A 14,901-nucleotide genomic window follows, 5' to 3' on the forward strand; every position below is an offset into this window, starting at 1 on the left:
CCCATCCCCCCACCCCCCTCCCCTCTAGAACCCTCAGTTGTTTCTCAGAGTCCATAGTCCCTCATGGTTCGTCTCCCCTTCTGATTCCCCCCCCTTCATTTTTCCCTTCCTACTATCTTCTTCTTCTTTTTTTTTTTTTAACATATAATGTAGTATTTGTTTCAGAGGTACAGGTCTGTGATTCAGCAGTCTTACACAATTCACAGTGCTCACCATAGCATTGGGGAGGGTATGTGCTATCGTAAACTTCTTGTTTCTTGTCTTTTATTTCTTTGAACATTTACATATGGCCATTTAATTAGTCTTAGTCTTATAATTTTAGTGTCTGAAATTCTTGCAGGTCTTTTCCTACATGTTTGTTTCAGTTCCTTCTACTTGCTTAATTTTTCATTTAGTTGTTTTTTTTTTCTCCAATGAGCTGACCATTTCTTTATAATTCTGCTTGTGGAGCTTATGTGGAAACTCCAGAAGTTTTTGTTGTTATTCCTTTTGACAGGCACTCTTAGAGGTTACATTCCTCCTTGAGGGTTTTTGGACCATTCAGATAATGTGAATTCAGGATGCAGTCTGTGTGATGTGATGGCAGGCTTTTGGTACTAATTTATGAGTAATGATGTTTTTTATTTACCCTCTTAGTGCTAAGGTTTGAGACTGTTGGTTTTCTTTGCTATTTCTTTTGTGGTGGGGCTATTTCTAGGGAATTTATATCGAGTGTTTCGTTCTCTGGGGTTTCATCTTTATGGGAGGAGGATCTTTTGGTAGACGCCCCACCTTATGCAGGTTCTGGGATAGTTATACTTTATACTCTGAGATAGAAAAACCTAAACCCCAGGTCACCTGGTTTAGCAAATGTTTTCCAAGTGAAAGCCACCTTCAGTCTTACCACTTTGGGGTCCCATCTTCATTACTATTTGTTCTTTGTTTTTGCTGTCTTATCCACTTGTTGTACTTAAAATATTTTAATATCTTATCCAACAATTTTAAGAGTTCCTGTGGGTTGATACCTAGCTCACCATGTTTCTTACAACAGAATTTTTTTTTTTTTTTGAATTACAGGGTACATTTTAATACCTGAATTTTACAGTTCAGCATTAATATTACCACATGTATACAAATGGTGTAAAACAAGCGCAGTGGTATTTTTAATACAAAATAAACATCCGTTTTATGAAAAAACTATCATATCTACATCGGCAGCCCATCTTTTCCAAACAATAGTCAAAGTTAAAATTAACTACAAAATCCTCCAAAACAGGGGAAATTGCTTCAGTGTAAGCTCTTTCAGGAAAAATGGACCCATGACACATATCACGAGGGTGATCTGAAGATTGTAGCTGGAATTACTGTTTTTAGTTTTTTTTCCCAGTGCATTAAATTGTAGTTTGGGGGATGTTCTCAATTCAGCATGATCTCAGATCATAGATGAGCAGACTAACATCAAAATATTTACAGTTAACTTACTGTTCTAAAAATAAAACCTCTTTGAACTGTTTTCCTCAACTTATTATTTTAAATTCATTTATGTACATGGCATGTGCTTATACTCTAAAAAAAGCAGCTTTCATATTACACTCTTGTTTATGGGAAAACTTCATCTGCTGTATACTGACTTTGATACTGAAGCGACTTCTTGGATCAAAATGGCGTCTAGATATTAAATGTCACTTAATTCGGCACTATTCTTTGTATGCTAGTCTTTATAAATCAACAGAGTTTTTTCCCTTCAGCGGCTGTAATGCAGAGCCACCTACCTACTACCTCCTTTGTGCCTCCACTGTCTCCTTGGATTAGACGTGCTCGAGGGGCTGAGAGTGAATCATCTTTGAGTCCCTGGTTTTTATACAGTGGGTATTTAAGGAATGAATCACAGAGGAAAAGATTCTTAATTTTCATGACATAATGTGTGTAAAGAAGTTAAAGAAAATGAAAAGAAGTGCAAATTCAGAAAAATAGTTGCAAAAATGGCTTAGAGGATTAGTGTGTGTGTGTGTGTATTTTTTAAGGTACGAATTTATACAACAAAATAAGAAAAGCCCTATACTCCAGGAACAAAAAAAGCTACCTGTGAAGAATTAAACCAGTTAACAGATGTCTAGAAAATTTTTTGCTTTTCTCATACAGAAATTAAAATTAAAATAGCGTTAGATGATATCTCTTATCTACCACTTTTGAAAAAGTGTTTTAAAACTATAGTACCTAATGTTGGCAAGGAAGAGGAGCAGTTGAAATAGATAATCTCATACACCGTTATTGAGAATAAGCATTAAGATAAGTATTGTTGGAGGGTATTTGGACAATTTGTATTAAACATTAAAATTGATTATAGTATCTGACCTTTTGTAAGTCCATGTCAGTGCTTAGGAAATCATCCTAAACAAAGAAAAAATATGTGCAAAACAAGTTCATTACAGAATTCTTTATAATAATAAAATTTTGGAAATGGCTTAATTATACACTTTGTTCATGTGTTTAAATCCTTCTCTGTTGTGTAAAGGATTTAATGCCTAACTGTGGAATAAAGGTTAAATCAATTGTGGTATATTTCTTTGGTAGAGTCTTATATAGATAAAAAAATATTTCTATAAGTACAAAAAGAGAGATGTTTACTTGACCTGTCAGCAGCATTCTTTTTTTAAACCTGGCTTCCAGGACATTTTTCTTTCCTGGTGTTTGTCTTTCCAGACTGGCTTTTCCTTCTCCATCTCTTCTGTTTTATCTTCATCTCCTCAACCTCTGTAGATTGATTGTAGTGCCTCAGTGTTCAGTCTTTTCTCTTCTCTTTAGTTCTTTCCATTGATGATTTCCAGTCTCATGGTTTGGAATAGTATCTGTATGCTAATGACTCCCAAATATTTATCTTCTGGATGGATAGTTCTTCTCAATTCTAGACTTGTATGTCTAATTGCCTACTTTAATACTCACATTTAACCTCTCAGAGCTAAACTGGTGCTTTTCATTTATTTAGGCAAGCACTCTGGCGCCATGTGTGAAACCTCTCTGTACCTTATGTCCTGCATCTGGTCTTTGACACTTCTGGCTCACAGTGCATTTAGAATCCAACCCCTTCTTACCAACTTGCCTAGACTCTTAATTGGTCCCCTGCTTCTACTCTCCTCTCCTCAGTCCTCAGAAGGACATTAGAACAGTGGTTCTCAACTGGGATGATTTTGTCTCCAGGGGATGTTTGACAATGTCTGGAGACATTTTTGGTGATCACAAATGGGTGGGGATGCTACTGGCATCTAGAGTGTACAGAGGAGGGAGGCCAGGGATGCTGCCAAACATCTTACAATGTGCAAGACAGTGCTGCCCATCTTGCTACCCCGACCCCTGAAATACAGAACCAAAACCAAACAAAAAAGAAATACACACACACACACACTTTCAAATTTTTATTTAAATTCTAGTTAACATACAGGGTAAAATTGGTTTCATGCCTAGAATTTAGTGATTCATGACTTATATATAACACCCAGTGCTCAAGTGCCCTCTTTAATGCCCACCTTCCTCCATTAACCCTCAGTTTGTTCTCTATAGTTAAGAGTCTCTTATGGTTTGCTTCCCTCTCTCTAAAAACAAATTATTTAGATCAAATGCCTCAACCCCTGTGGTTAAGAAACCCTGTATTCCAGGTGGTTAAGAAACTCTACGTTTACAGGTTCTATTTTGTTGTGTTTTGTTCTAAATGTAAGCCATCTCATGGCACTTCTCTTCGCCAAACCCTCCATTGGCTCCCAGTGTCATTCAGAGTAAAAACCAAAATTCTTAAAATAGCCTGCAAAGCCCGGCAGGATCTGGTCCTCTTTTACATCTTGGAATTCATCTTGCTCATTCTGTGCCAGCCATCCTGACTCCCTTGCTGTTCTCTGCATATCCCAGACATTCTTCGACTCTGGGTTCTGTGCATGGCAGTCCTTTCTGCCTTTGCTTTTATGTCATCTAAGGGAGGCTTCACTAATCCATGGGGTTTCAGATTGTAGCCCATCTTCCCTCCCCTTGGCACTCCCAATCCACAGTACCCCTTCCTCCCCTCTTTAACACTTTAGCCTACTCACGTTCCATAAAATACATTTATGTCATTTTTAAAAAATTATTTATTTTAGAGAGGGAAGACAGAGAACACACGAACAGGGGGAGGGGCAGAAGGAGAGGGAGAGAATCTTTAAGCTGACTCCCTGCCAAGCCCAGAGCCTGATGGGGTGGGAGCCTCGATCTCAGGACCCTGATCAGATCATGACCTGAGCCGAAATCAAGAGTGGCTGCTTAACCGACTCAGCTACCCTGGCACGCCTATGTCATGTTTATTATTGGTTGTGTTGACAGTCCTCTCCCTTCCTTCCATAGAAGAATGTAAGCTGCAAGAGGGAAGAGGCTTTTTGTTTCTATTTTTGTTTTTAAGCTGATGGTACTTAAGTGCCTGAAACACTGCTTGGCACAAAACAGACACTCTAATTGTTGAGTTAATGAGTAACAGTTCAGTTGTGTTTCCTTTAATAGGAGTCTGGATGCTTTTAACGTCTTTGTGCTTCTGTAAAATTTCCCATATTTCTCTTATATGTAGGCATTATTTTTATAATAGAAAAAGTAAAATAAGTGTGATGAATTTTGTGGCTAAGTATTTTGTGTTTTATTTAGTGAAATTAAAATGTACTCTGTTTTATCCATTTTTATAATTTTCAAATGTTAGTTTTCCGAAGCAGGATATACAAGAATGTAGTCTTAGTTTTGTTAATACATTTTAATATTTACAGATTAAAGATTAAACGTATTTTTTTTATTTTCAAAGGACTATGATTTAATCTCCAAAGAACCAAAGCCTTTTGTATTTGAGGGCAGAGTACGTGGTCCTATTGTTGTTCCTACTGCGGGAGAGGAAGCATCTGGGAATCCAGGCAATTTAAAAAAAGGAGTTGTAAGGAAAGCAAATGTGTCTCCTAAAGGAGATGAAGGTGATAAGAAGCCTACCTGTATGGATCTGGTGAAAGAAGATATTAAAGATAATGACAGAACATCACAACAGCCTCTAGGTGATCAAAACAGAACTATTTCTTCGGCCCAGGGCTTAAACAATGATATTGTGAAGGCCTTGGACCGAATTACGTTGCAGAATATCCCTTCTCAGACAGCCCCAGGTTTTAATGCAGGAGCGAAGAAGGACTACAGTCTCCCTCTTACTGTCCTCACGTGCACTAAAAGTTGTCCACACATGGCCACTTGTGGAAATGTTCTGTTTGAGGGAAGAACAGTTCAGCTAGGGAAGCTTTGTTGTACTGGAGTTGAAACTGAGGATGATGAAGATACAGAATCTACTTCATCAGTGGAACAAGCATCAGCAGAAGTCTCTGATGGACCCACCCTCCACGACTCAGATCTCTATATTGAGATTGTGAAAAATACAAAGTCTGTCCCAGAATATTCAGAAGTGGCTTATCCTGATTATTTTGGTCACATTCCGCCTCCATTCAGAGAGCCTATTTTAGAAAGACCTTATGGTGTACAAAGGTGAGTTTCAGGTTTCTTCTTTCTCTTAAACAAGACCATTGTTAAATGTGGGTATTTAGGAAGAAAAGTACTCTGGATTAAAGTTACCGTAATTTTTTATCCTGCTTTGGAAATTTGCGCTTATTTGCAGTTATCCTTATGGGTTAACTTTGTTTCTTTTCTAAGCTCATTACTTATTCAGATGAAGCCAGCATAGTAAACCTGACCATTGGACAATTTAGAAATTTTATATTTAGATGGCATCTGAATATATAGATTATTTACTAATCTTTGAATAAATATTAGTAATATATTAATTTAGTAATTTGATTATAATTTGAACTTGATTTAAAAATAGAAATGTGGACAGTATTATTTTGCAAAAATTGAAATTGGAAATACTCTATGAAAATTTAAAAAGCAGTAACTAAAGTTATTAAACCTTGCCAATTAATTTTAGAAATTTTAGAAATTACAAATAGTATTAACTATTACCATCTAGTAATATTTGGCATATTAAGTACAATTGTGGTGCAACTTGACTATTTTCAGTGGTTATGTTTAGGGTTTTGTGGTGATGGTTTACTAGTGCCTAATCTCTGTGATCTTGCTATGAATATAGTATGTAATGATACAGGAAGACAGTGCTGTAGGCATTTGATTTTCCTTGGACTATAGGCTTTTTTAAAGCAACAGTTGTATCTTACTAATTTTTTGTATTTAATGTATCATATAAATTAATCATTTTTATTTAGCAACTTAGTATATGTTTAATGCTACCAGTTGGCTCCTTGACCCACAGGTATGGAATGACATATAACATAGCATCAGAACAGGGGACTCACTTTGCTGGGAAAGGTGTGTAGGAGTGGGCATGTGCTCTGGCATCCAGTGGTTGCATCACACACTGCACTGTCCAGAGGCAGCTGGCCTCTTGGAGTGCTAGAATGGCTTTCAGAAGGCACAGTGCAGCTCCAACTAGGAGGAAATACTCTGCAGTGATGGGTTGCCATCTTTCAGAATGAAGTGTATATGCACCAAACTAGAAACTTCCACATGGTTCTGTATCCCCAAAAGAAAGAACACATAAGTCCCATACCAGGAGGTGGGGACAGGAAGTAGTCCTACCTTCCTGTAGCTCTCAGTGTCCCACTGGGGGACTTGGTGCTTTCTGTCCCTGTACCTCTGATCTCTGCAGTGTTAGTAGTCCGGGTTCCCAAAGTGGATGTAGTCTTTCCATGGGGGTGGACATAGTAAGGGTACAACTTCACTGCAAGCTGTGGTTGCCAACAGGTTACTGTAGATTCTTGTGTCTAGGACCAGCAGGCAGAAATAGGCTCTACCATCTTGACCCAGATCAGCTAAAGGAGGTAAGATTGCTTGTACACGCCATGGCAGCAGGTTGTATATGTGTGGAACTCAAGTGATCCACTCATTTTAAGTGTGAGTGAGCATGTCACAGTGACCCTGGAATGAGATGATATGATTGCCAGGGACTCAGACCTCTCTAAGTTTGGGTCACTTAATCCAAGACTTGCAGGAGTGGAGCTGAGTGAGAGGGGGATTTAGATTGATGTTGGGGGATAGAGATGAGGAGTTGCAGCCCTGAGAACGGTTGCAGTGTTGGGGACAAAGTTTGTCCTGCTGGTATTTGTCTTTTCAGGCTCTCCTAAGGAGATGCTCACAGGAACTGTGGGGGAACTGCATTTGTTCCTTCAAGTGACATTAATTTGAGACTGGAAGAATAAATGCACGTAGCAAGCATACTTGAACCAGTGGGTTTGACTTGATAAGTGTGATGAGTCACTGTGGTGTGTCCTGGCAGGACAGGGCACCTGAAAAGCAAGTAAAGTGTTTGGATTCTAGACTTGGCTGTCCCACTAATTCTGTGTGTGCATGTTTGAGTGAAATAACTTAATTTCTCTAGATAGCAATTTTCTTTTCAAACTATGGATTGATGGCCATTTAGTAACTAGTATTAAAGGAGAAAATAATAGTGTGTCACATGTAGTACATCAAAGTATTATTTCATAAACTTTTGTTTCAGGGGCGAGTGTGTGTGTGCGTGCGTGCACGTGCATGCGTGCACTCAGGGCAGTAATTTTTTTTTTAAAGATTTATTTATCTATTTTAGAGAGAGTGTGCCCAGGGGGAGGGGCAGAGGGAGAGAGAGAATCTCAGGCAGACTTCCCGCTGAGCACAGAGCCGGAAGTGGGGCTCCATCCCATGACCCTGAGATCATGACCTGAGCCGAAATCAAGAGTCGGACACTTAACTGACTAACCACCCAGACGGCTCATCAGGACAGTGATTTTTAAAATATTTCTAGTAGGTCATGATCAGAAAAGTTTGTTCACCTCGATCATGGTTAGCAAACTATGGCCTGTTGTGTCAAATACAGCTCACTACTGTCTGTTTATGTTCAGCCCACAAGCTAAGAGTGGTTTTACATGTTTAAATGGTTCAAAAAAATCTGGAAAAAAATTTTTTTTGTGACACATAAAAATTGTATGACAGCCATTCATTCCTATTTGTTTATGTATAGTCTATGACTATTTTGGTGCCACCGTGGCAGAGGTGAATGGTTGTCACAGAGACCATGTGGCTTTCAAAGCCTGAAATATTTACTACTTGGTCCTTAAAGGAAAAATTTGCTTGACTCTAGTAGCTAGGTAGTCTGAAGGCTTCCTGGTTCTGTATATGTGATAAAATATCCAATATGGGCCAGGTAGTAAGTATTTCTTAGTACTCAGGAATGCTGCCATTTTTAAAATACTACATTGAGGATATTGTTTCTAGTTTGCTTATCTTATTTTCCTAGTCTTCTGCAACTTAGGTTTTGAGCAAATGATAAACATTTTATAAATTATTTGCCAACTTTTTAGCCCAGCCCCTGTTCGAATGCAGTAAAATTGTAAATGAATAATGTCAAAATTATTAAGGATTTACTATTTTATTATTTTCAGAAAAAGGAGGCATTAGATTTCTTAAAATTACTCAGTGAAAATATCTTTTTGTTATTTTGAATTTCTACTTTATGATTATCACTGACCTTTTAATAATCTTTTTAAAATAATGCAGCAAATGAATAAAACTTCGTTAAAAATTTCTTCACCTCATATGGAAGGGGGAAAGCCTATTATAAGCTTCACATCTCAATGTAGATAGTACTTTAACCCTTAATTTTTTTTTTTTTTTTACTGTAATCACATACTGACAATTACTTGAATCCATAGTTTTGGTTTAAGTTGGCTTACAAATTAAAGTGAAACTCATCTCTTGTAGTTTAAAGTATGCTTAGCATTTTTGGGTACATTTTTCCTGTTTTCATATTCTGTAAAATTAGAGCATGAGAAAAAGTAGAAAGAAGACAGGTCCTTCTTTGCCCCATTCCCCAGAGGTGGTTACTTTTAGCATTTTGATTTTACTTTCCATTATTTTTTCTGTATGTTTTAGAATTGTCTAACTGTATTTTATAATAAAATATAATTCATATTGCCTTGTTTTAAAAAGCATTTACCAAGTACTTTTATCAAAATAAAATGAAAAATATGACAAAGAAATACAGTGACTCTTAATCACAGAAATATGTTCAACTTCTCTCAAAATAAAAGAAATGCAAATTAAAATGTACTGAGATATCATGTCCCACATATCAAATTGCCAAAATCTAGAAGTTTGATAGCACATTCTATTAATGAGGCTGTGGAGGAACAGGCTCCCTTATACATTGATAATGGGATTGCAAATTGATAGTACCTCTTGTGGAGGGCAGTCTGACAGGGTCTATCAAGATTAACAGTACATATTTCCTTTGACACATGGGAATTTATAATTTATATGCATGATATATATATATATAATTCGCACATCTGTGAAATGGTGTTCAAAGTTTTTCGTTACGGCGTGCTCATCAGTCGGACTAGTTAAATACATTATGGTATATCTTTTCTGTGAATGCTGTGCAGTGATTAAAAAACAGAAAAATCTCTAGGCACTGATGGAAGGAGCTATAAGGTGCTTGCAGAAGGAGAGTAATACAAGTAGTTAGCTAGTTGGAGGGAGGATATGGATTGTGTTGAGAGTCTCCATCTTATACTTTTATGTAGCGTATGATTTTTGCTCCATGTCAATATATTATGTGTTCAGAAATTTAAAATTAAAAAGTAGGTGAAAGAATTGTGGCAAAAGCAAAGTAAGGAAAACAAAACCCTGGATTTCCTTATAGTAAGTCTAGGATGTCTCAGGGGAAATGTAAGTACTTCTGGAATGGAGACAGTGGTAGAAATCTTAGTAGGAGCAACAGTGGTAGATGACTCTGAGTGTTTATGAGCCAGGCAGAGAACTGAGTAATCAGCACTTTTTGCGCAGTGTGCGTGTGTATATGAAGTATGCCATTTCACGTTATAATGGCTCTGTGAGGAAATTGCTATTCTTCCTCTTATTTTACACAAGACTGTGCTGAAGCTTAGGGTTTTTGAGCAACAAGGTTATGCCGTTAGTAAATGGCAGAGCCAAGAGTCAGACTCTGGTCTAGGTCATGAGCCTGTCCTGTTCACCCTTTATATATAGTGATCATGTATATGGCTTAAACCATACTCTCTATAAAGATTATCTTCTGTGGCTCCTCGGGGAGCACTTAATGTAATGAACAACATTTCCCATGACATCCTTGTAGCAAATATAGCATTGAGATGTATTAAATTGTTTCTTGTAAGGCTGCTCTGTATGGGTTAAAACCTAACTAACACAGGACAGTTTTGCTGGTGGCCGCATATCACATGACCTTCTGAGTATTTACTGTTCAGACTGCCCTGCAGGAGTTATCTTCTGGGCCAAGCCTTTGATAGATACTGAATATCAGTAGGTTTGAGGTTATAGTCCCCGAGGGTACCTGGAAAATATTTATTGTTTTGTTTTGACTGGAGAGCCATATATTTTAATAGGCAGGTGAGGTAAAGGAAGGAAGGATTGATATTTTATGAAACTTGTGCTGCTTAACACAAATCCATACCTGAATAAAGGACTGGTTTTCCTCTTTATTTATGAGGGCTGATGGCAGGACAGCTATTTCCCTCAAGTGTAATTTTAGGTCTAGTCTAATATACATGGGCCACTATGTCCCCTAAAATACAGTGTCAGACGTTGAAAACCAGTGGCCTGTAGGCCATATTAATTTGCACACGATTTTGACTTCACTTGCAGACTGGTTTGTTTGTTTGTTTTGTTTTTACTGATTGCCAACATTTAAAATTTGGGAGATTCCCCATAGAAATCCAAGTTTCTGATGTTTCTTGAAAAATTGGTATGACAGCCTTAACCTCTGGTTCCTACCCGGCAGTGATCAGTTTGTTTTTTATACAGAGGCTGTGCTCTGCAGTTTTCCACATCACCACGGGTCAGCTCACGCAATTACACCCGCTGGCCCATGGCTCTCTGTGCTATTCTGACCCTCTCTTATATAATGGAACTTTGCTGTAGAACTGAGCTATTGCATCAGCCTGTTAATAACATTTTCCTTTAAAAAAGAAAAACACTCAGACTTTTGTAGGTATTAATTTTTGCACATTTGTGGTATGTATCAGCCTTATTTAATAAATTGTTCTAACAAGTGGATATATTTATGCTTTCACCCATACTTGAATACTCACTTTTTTTTTTTTGTATGGCATATCTGAATATATGTGAGTGCCATCTCTTTTATTGTCGAAGATCTGGGTGATATAAATTTTGGACTTGTTTGTTATTGTAATTAAAAGCTTTTTTAAAAGGTTGTTTCTTTAGAAAGAATTTGGCATTTGAAAGTTATGATATTGAACCTAACTCAAGGATTTATATCATAATCCTTTGGTAGTGGGTTATTTATTTATTTTTGATAGACTGCTTACAGTGATGAGTTATTTTTTGTAGAATAAAACTAAAAATAAATTTAGAGTTGTACATTCTTTTTCCTGTATTTATCACACCTTTTAATGTTTTCCTGATAATTTTTAGTTCATCAGAATAGATTCTTAGCTTATTCTGAAGTTATACTGTGATATTACTAGGTATATTTCTAAACTATATGAGAGTTAATACACCATAATCACAAAGAAGTATCTTTGTGCAGGAGACTAGTTTCACATCTACCTGAAGTTCAGGAGACTTTCAGTGTTTAGTGTATTCTTCAGATTTTATTTATAACCATTTTGGCAAATTTTCCCACTCTGCTCTATCAATGTCAGTAGACCACAGTTCTAATCTGCATTACCAGTCTTTAGCTGAAACAGACAAACTTGAAATTTAAATCATTTCATATAATTGGCTTCCTCTTTAAGAATAAGTGCTGGTATGACAAGTGATACTATGACTATTAACACCAGCAGGCATCTTCCCACCAAGACCTTTGTGGCCAGTCTACCTGGAGTTCCAGGCACCTGGCTTTATCCAAATTTGTTCTGGTTTGGTTACAGTTTGGTGCCACTTTTAGTGATTTTTGTATTCCTTGGCTTAATTACTGACAGGGAAGATTGTGGGATTTGTGTGTGGCTCACTCTTCTAGGACAGTGGCAGGGATTTTAGGAATTTTTCAGTTAGCTGGTGTCCATTTTGTTGGACTGATTCATGGGGAGATCAGGCCTAGAGGATCCTGGAGATTCAGGGTCCACTCTCTGCTTCCTGACACAAGTGTTCCCCTCACCCTCCACATTTCCTCTCCAGCCACAGAAGAGAGCACAGATTCTGCGGAATGTGTAAACTGTTTGCCAGTTACATTTTAGCTACATTCCAGCAAGCGTGGGTTTAACAAATCTCCTTTATACGTAATTTCTGGCTTTTAGATCTTTACTGCTGTTACGTAAAATTATGTGCTTAAGGGCTAGAGAGAGGTTTCATATCATTTCTATGTAGAAAGTCATAATATGCATTCAAGATTTTTTTTTAAGCTATTGAACTTGTAGCTGTATTCTACATGGTTATTTTCTAGAATTCAGACTTTAAAAATACCGGTTTTTGTCTTGCTGTGTATTGATAAATTTGTGTGTACAAAATATATAGAGTGATCATTTTTATTTTAAGGAAGTTTTGTCATTTTATACTTTTTTCATCCAAAACTTATTAGAAAAACTTGTGCCTTGGCATATAATAATGAATTTTGGTAGTCAACGCTTCTCTTTTATGATTTCAGGACAAAAATTGCTCAAGATATTGAGAGGTTAATACATCAGAGTGATATCATAGATCGAGTGGTATATGACTTAGATAACCCAAAGTAAGTCTGTTGTTGCTGTTGTTGTTGCTTTTACTTTTATTTGGACTCTCAAGTTTCAGTGTTGTTTGTAAAAGATAAAAAAATATAACTAACTTGCACCTAGTTTGCCCTTACTCCATTTTCATCTTTTAGCAGGGATATAATGGTAATGGAATAAATAGTTAATCATGTTAAATTGAATACATCACAGGCTTTTGTTTGTTCATAGGTAGACTTTTAATGGGCTTAATAAGGGGAAAGGTCGCAAACTGATACTGTGTTTAAAAAATCTGAAATTACCTCCATTGGAGAAAGTGGAAATTTCACATGAAAGGCTGCAGTTTTGTCCTGTAATACTGAGCCTTCATTTCCTTGGGACAACAAATTACCATCCCTTTTAGAAGGAATATGTGCTTGCCAATTTCTCCATAGTCCCCACTACTCTTTCTCATCTTTTACTGCTTATGATGTGCATTGGTCCTTTTGATTACTTTCCAGACCTTTAAGGCCATTTGTTTATGATGCTTGATGCTTTGGTGTTATTTACAATTTAGGGTTATCACTGGTATCATCACATTTTAAGGTTTAAATATAAGTAAATAAATGAAAATTAGAAGTGATGAATGTGACTATTATTTGCCTCCTCAGAGGAAACATTTAATTAGCCCTCAATGGGTTTTCCCCTCCCTCAATATTCTAATATTTGGGGAGAAATTTCACATCTTACTGGTCTTTTTGGAGGAAATAAAACACCTTTTAAAGATCTTTGTCAGAGAAATAAGGGTAAAAGCTGTATCAAAGCTAATGACTGAATTTGGAATAATCTTAAAAATGGAAACCAAATCTACTTATTCAGAATATCTTAGTTATGTCAATGGTTACAATTCTGTGTCAGACAGATAAGGCAGATGTGATAAAAAGAGAAACTCAGGAACCCTGAGGATAGCATACATACCAGTGCTATTTCTAACTGAAATGACTTTGGCCACAGTCATTGAGCTTCTTGGAGTCTTAGTTTTCCCCTATTAGAATATAAGCTTCAGAAGAGCAAGAATTTGTATTTAATCAGGGAAACAGACATACAACTGAAACTGCATCTGGTACCTAGTAGGTGCTCAGTAAATACTTACTAAAGTAGTGACTATGTAAAGTGAAGATAATACCTTCACCTTTTTGGTACTAAATAAAATAATATCTGTTATCTCATACAGCTCTGTAAATTTAATATTTTCACCTGAGAACTACGTAGTTTAATTAGAATTATTGCTACTCAATACAGGTCATGTGCCTTTTAAAAAATACATTTGGCCTTTTTATATGATTTTTAGTATTTAGGAATGACATTTATTCAGTGAGGCAAAATTTCTTATTTGTGATTAACATTCACTATAAATGTGGGAACACATCTCTACTTGTAGTTACAATTTTTAAATCTGTAAATGTTAGCCAGAGTTTGTGTTTTGCTTGTGTTGGTTATATTTTTTGGTTTAAAAATAATGAGGAGGGTGAAGTGTCCATAGTGGTATATTTTTAATTTGTAGTGTAGTTTTATTTATCTTTTGTTCACCTATTTACATGCAATGTATTTTATTATACTTACTTCAAAAATTTTATTTAGTTACACTATTCCAGAAGAAGGAGACATTTTGAAGTTTAACTCCAAATTTGAATCTGGGAATCTGCGCAAAGTAATTCAAATTAGAAAGTAAGTCATTTAAAATTTTCTCATTTTGTCTGTACACAGATATTTTCCTAATTTTCATCAGATTTCTTTATTTTCTATTTTCAGAAATGAATATGATCTTATTTTGAACTCAGATATAAATAGCAATCATTATCACCAGTGGTTTTACTTTGAAGTCAGTGGAATGCGACCGGGTGTTGCTTATAGATTTAACATCATTAACTGTGAAAAGTCCAACAGTCAATTTAATTATGGTAAGACACGTTTTGTTCCCCTAATTTTAGAAAGTATGCAGGCATCGTAACTGAAGGACATAAGTTTGTTTTCTTTTAAATTATTGACATGTTTAAAAAAAGGTTCGTTGTTCTTTTGTTTTCTCTAGTTCTCAAAATTCAGATATTTATTATGCAAAATTTGAAATAAACTGAGCTTTGCTTTGTTGGTGAAAAACCCTTTAAAATGCAATGAGTATCTTTGATTTCATCCGAATTAAATACAACTAAAGATT

General features: G+C 36.3%; 1 protein-coding gene across 1 annotated transcript; it reads left to right on the top strand.

Moving 5' to 3' along the window:
* Positions 1–4,763: 4,763 nt before the first annotated feature.
* LOC145719879 (cytosolic carboxypeptidase 1-like) lies at positions 4,764–14,732 on the top strand. Its single transcript, XM_081811484.1, has 4 exons — positions 4,764–5,502; positions 12,647–12,730; positions 14,328–14,414; positions 14,499–14,732. The coding sequence occupies exons 1-4, from the start codon at positions 4,970–4,972 to the stop codon at positions 14,695–14,697; spliced, it is 903 nt and encodes a 300-aa protein (XP_081667610.1). The 5' UTR covers positions 4,764–4,969; the 3' UTR covers positions 14,698–14,732.
* Positions 14,733–14,901: the final 169 nt, after the last annotated feature.

The sequence above is a fragment of the Leptonychotes weddellii genome, unplaced genomic scaffold (genome assembly GCF_054177405.1).
Source record: "Leptonychotes weddellii isolate Sample4059 unplaced genomic scaffold, ASM5417740v2 HiC_scaffold_795, whole genome shotgun sequence".
Lineage (NCBI taxonomy): Eukaryota > Metazoa > Chordata > Mammalia > Carnivora > Phocidae > Leptonychotes > Leptonychotes weddellii.